At 37.9% G+C, this 4,856-nt stretch overlaps 1 protein-coding gene across 1 annotated transcript; it reads right to left on the bottom strand.

Moving 5' to 3' along the window:
* Window positions 1-3,482: 3,482 nt before the first annotated feature.
* LOC132643986 (uncharacterized) lies at window positions 3,483-4,388 on the bottom strand. Its single transcript, XM_060360516.1, has 2 exons — window positions 3,725-4,388; window positions 3,483-3,604 (listed from the first exon to the last, which is right to left on the bottom strand). The coding sequence occupies exons 1-2, from the start codon at window positions 4,386-4,388 to the stop codon at window positions 3,483-3,485; spliced, it is 786 nt and encodes a 261-aa protein (XP_060216499.1).
* Window positions 4,389-4,856: the final 468 nt, after the last annotated feature.

The following is a 4,856-nucleotide window of genomic DNA, read 5'->3' as shown; positions in this document are numbered from 1 at the left end:
GTGCAGCTCATCCTCCTTCCTTTATGGCAAAAATTTATGCTCGTGCTCAAGGTCGCCCCTTTTTCTTACTAACTCTTCGCGTCTAGTCATTTTAGTCATCTCTTCACCTCCATTGTATACACTCCTATATAACCATGGTACATACTTTTATCCAATTTCTAATTCCCTCTTCATTTTATTCAGGAATTCTTGTTCTCTCCGATCTCTACGTATCCTTCTTACCCTTCACAAACATCCCCAGCCTTTGTTATTCTCATTCCCCTTGAATAATTTTAAACCTAGTCATGTCATGGCATTCTTTGCTTTCTTACAGCAGCCGAATTGATTCCTTCAGTAATTTATCTCTGGACTAGTGCAACATCAAAATTCCCCGCTTAACTCAATTGGGCTTGTAACGAAATATTTTATATTCATATCAAGAATATCTTGAATCTTTTCTTTAACGGTCCCTCTCCTTTCAATCACTTTTAAAGCTTTCTAATCCATATTCGGAACTTTCCTTCAATTTCCTCTCCTCAAATCTTAACATAATTAACAAAAATCTCACTTAATCATAACCTTCTATAGTTATTTCCCTTTTGCTAAAATCTTCATTTCCTCTTATACTAAAATATTCTTTTTACTTCTTTCATTTTCTTGTGAAGTACTTTGTTGCATATTTAAATGTAACTCAAAATGTGAGAGATTCGAGCCATTGCCGGGGAACATAATGTATTTTATCGACAAGATTTATTCTTGTTGGTCCTTGCTAGTCCTTCACCATCCTGTCATGCATTCTTGTTCCACCTTCTCAACTCTGGTTTTTTTCCAAGCCGATATATTTGCCCCTTTCCGAGCTTAGGTGTATTGTAATTCATCTCAAAACTGAATTTAGCTTTCCCCCGCCTTTTCAGGAATATTTTAATATACCAGTAATACTTAATTACTCACCATCTCTGGTAAACATCTCGCCATCTTTAGCGGTCCTCTAACTCTTTACCCCATACAATACTATAATTCTTTTCATTGCTTGGTTCTTAATATCCCCCTTTCATTAGCCGAACTTTTGTACCGAGTCAAAAGCTTACATATACTGAATACAATCCAGATCACTTCTTCCTTTCGTGATCATTAATACTTTAGGCCAATGAATTAATGGTGATATCAAAGTTTGTCGGTTCTTTATACAATGCTCCTTTAGCCGGAATCTTCGTTCTTGACTACTTTTACTAAGATTCTTCTTACTTGAAATTCCTGCTTTACAGCTATACTACACTGTCCATCCTCATGATTCATCCTTTTACTTTTTACATCATAGTTCAGTATCATAGTCCTTCATTTACCAACTCTTGTGCTTATCATGAAGTATTCGTAAAATTTATTCTTTTCTTCTTCTCCCTTTGTCCAACCTTTAAGATGTTACAACTTGTCCTTATTCATGCACATCCCACGTACATTCTTCCTATTTCCTTTATGATCAAATTTCTGTACTTCTTACTATGACTCTTATCTCCAGACATCGATGTTTTGTCTCTAGGCCAGACTTATTAGCTTATTATCACTCCTCTTATCCTTGATGGTGGCATATTTCCTCTTGCCCAGTCCATCAGTCCCCTTTTCTTCCTTTCGCCCTTAGCACCTTGCTTAACTTTGCTTGCTCACAAAGCACTCTTCTCCTCTTTGCCATTTTACCACATTGGCCCCGGAATTTGTGAAATACTCTATTAGAAGTACGAATATGTTCCCTATGCGAACGTATCAATATGGCCTCATATTTATCCTCTCAGACGTATTTTACGAGTCAGACTTTCCTTGACTTATTTTTTCCATAAAATTGAATCATTCCCTCTCGGATCGCATGCATATCCATCGTTATTATTGTCACGACCCAACTAGGGGCCATGACGGGTACCAGGACCTGACTACCAAGCACCGCTTATCATGTTGACTATCATGCACAACCTGGGCATATAACATTCTCAACACAACTTATCATGAAACAATCTCCAAACATCTCCCAAGACATAAATAAGCATAGGCCCATAAGGCTAAAAAAATGATGGGCAAAATCTACAATGAAGGGGTCACATAGCATCTATAACCCAGAGGTATACATCTACGAGCCTCTAACTGGAGTACTGAAATCATAGTGACGGGACAGGACACTGCCATGCTTCATATATGTACACAAAAGTATATACCAGTAGGCTACACCTCTGGAGTAGTGGGGTGCTCCTGTGATTTGCTGAGTAAGCTCCTAAGCATCTGCGCCGTCTCCCTGTCTACCTATGGGCATGAACACAGCGTCCATAAAAGAAAGGACATCGATACGAACAATGTACTGCGTATGTAAGGCATATATGATAACATAATTAGGAAATATAGAGGGCATGGGAAGAAAAGATCACTATAACTGCTTGCCTCTTATGCATGCTCACTTTTACCTTTAAACATATCACACATACATACATAAACTGTCTAAATCAATAACTTCATTAGCCCGCGCCCGGGCCTCCCACGTCCTGGGTAACTATCTCACGCCGCCCACTAGTGGTGCTGTCATTATCATCCATAAGACGCCTGCCTTAGCGTTGCTGCCCGTGCCATCTAGTCATGGTGTAATCATCATCATATACCTAACATGAAGCATGCATAAGTGCTCAAGTAAAAGTTGTAACTCTCTCGGAGTGACGTAAGGTCGGGAACCTCCGATTATTTTATGGAATAATCATGATCGTCATGTCTCACCTAGACGGAACTAGCATTATAAAGAGAGACTACCAATAATGAATAACAATCAAGAAAATCATACATCAATATCATTAATCTCATACTAGCATCCTTTCATAATCTTTAGAATCTCTAAACATAGAATCATCATTATCATTGCCATGTTCATAACACATCTCTTATCTTCGGCTCCTGAGAAGCTCTTATTAATCATAGACTTATAATTTTCTTTGGAATTTTTTTTTCTCAAAGAAACTAGCATGAGACTGGTTGTGTTTTATACATAAGAAAAAATTTGTACAGAAGCAAAAAATAAAAAGCAAGAAAGCAACAAAGGCCAAAAGTGCCTCACATTATACTAGAAACATTAATCTAAACACTAATATTGACTTAATTACTACTGCTAATCCAGTCTTGGTCCGATACCATTTCAAATCACCTCAAAGCTCTCACCAGGTGGTTATGGAATCATAATACCAACAGAAGAATCCTTCCAACATGGATTAGGCTGTGTTAGTCAATCTCAGTATCAAGTGCAGTTTCTGAGTACTTTGTCTGTCCAGGGTTTATGAAAATCAGCTAACATACCATATTCTAGGCTGCTAATGTAGTTCTTCCAATAGACTGAACTGAAAGTTGATACCACACATTAGATAGAACTACACTAGCATATAAGTTTATAGATATGAGCTGATGACAAAAGTTTCCAGCCTGACTGTGATCTGATGTATGCAAGATATCAGTAATCATGCATTTTTTAAATCATTTAAAGTTCAGTCTGGTTCTCTAACATGCTGTTTCTTGAATCTGAAGCTAGGCATATTATGTTTATCAGCATTTAGAATTTCTTTAGCCACTAATGGAAGTTCCTGATAATTTGTTGTGTGGAAAGTACCTGTAAAATGAACAACCATGTTAGTTTAAAAATCAGCCAATTTGTTACCTTCTCTGAGTACATGGACAATTTGGATGATTCCGTTATTTCTCCAATCCTGAATCAACTACACCATCATACAAATCCTCCAAGGTTTCTCCCATTCATCACTCAAAACCTTTGTCATCAAGAGTGAGTCTGTTTCCACTATTAGTGGAAACAATTGATTTGCAACACAATATTCTACCCCCTCAAGAATTACTCTTGCCTCATCAACAATACAGGATGCATCTGGAATAATGCTTGCCCAAGCATGCATTAAGTTTCCTTCACTATTCCTGATACAAAATGCTGATGAAGTTTGACCTGTGCTGCTCTTGTATGCCCCATCTGTATTACACTTATACCAACCATTAGGAGGAAAATTCCATGCTACTGCTTTGCTTGTTACTTGTGGTTTATACTTTTCCAAAAACTGAACCAAAAGAGGCCAACTGTGAGGGATATCTAACCATGAGAACTTGGACTTTGCCAGCTGCCATAAATTCCTGTGGATATCAAATATCACTTTATTTCTTGACATAACTCCTCCATGAATAATAGTGTTCTTTCTTTTCCATATCTGCCATAGTATGATTGCAGGAGCAGCCTGATAGATAGGTTTCAACTGAGTTCCACATTTTTCTGTCCACCATTTAGAAACTGTTTGATTAATCCGCACAACTGGTCCTTGTACTCCAGCTGCTGATGAAAATATCTGCCAGATATCTGATGCAAACTCACCTGTGAGAAACAGGTGAGTCATGGTCTCCTATTGGGGAAAGGTAAAACATTTGCTTATTGACACCATACTTATACCAATTTTTGCCAAAACATCATCAACTGGAAGTTTGTGGTGCCAGACCCTCAATAGAAAGAAAGAAATCTTGTATGGTATGCCCTTGGTCCACATCATTTTAAAACACCAGCTTTTCTGTTTCTTCTGTCTAATAGCCTCCCAAGCACAAGTCACTGTGAATTTGCCTGTGCTTGTCAATAACCACCAGCCTTGTCACTAGTCATCTCCCTATCATTTATAGTCAACTCAAACCTGATATGTTCAACAATTTCTGCAGGCAGTGTGTGATGCAGCAGATCAAAGTTCCAAGTTCCATGTGTCATAACTTCATTAACTTTTTCAATATCTTCATTGAGTTGAAAACCAGCAGGAATCAGCTTAACCAAAGGTCCTATCCTAGTCCAGTTATCAAACTAGAAGCTAGATGATCCATTT

Source organism: Lycium barbarum, chromosome 6 (genome assembly GCF_019175385.1).
Source record: "Lycium barbarum isolate Lr01 chromosome 6, ASM1917538v2, whole genome shotgun sequence".
Lineage (NCBI taxonomy): Eukaryota > Viridiplantae > Streptophyta > Magnoliopsida > Solanales > Solanaceae > Lycium > Lycium barbarum.
Note: the sequence above shows the minus strand (reverse complement) of the source record. Positions and strands in the feature narration are given on the sequence as shown.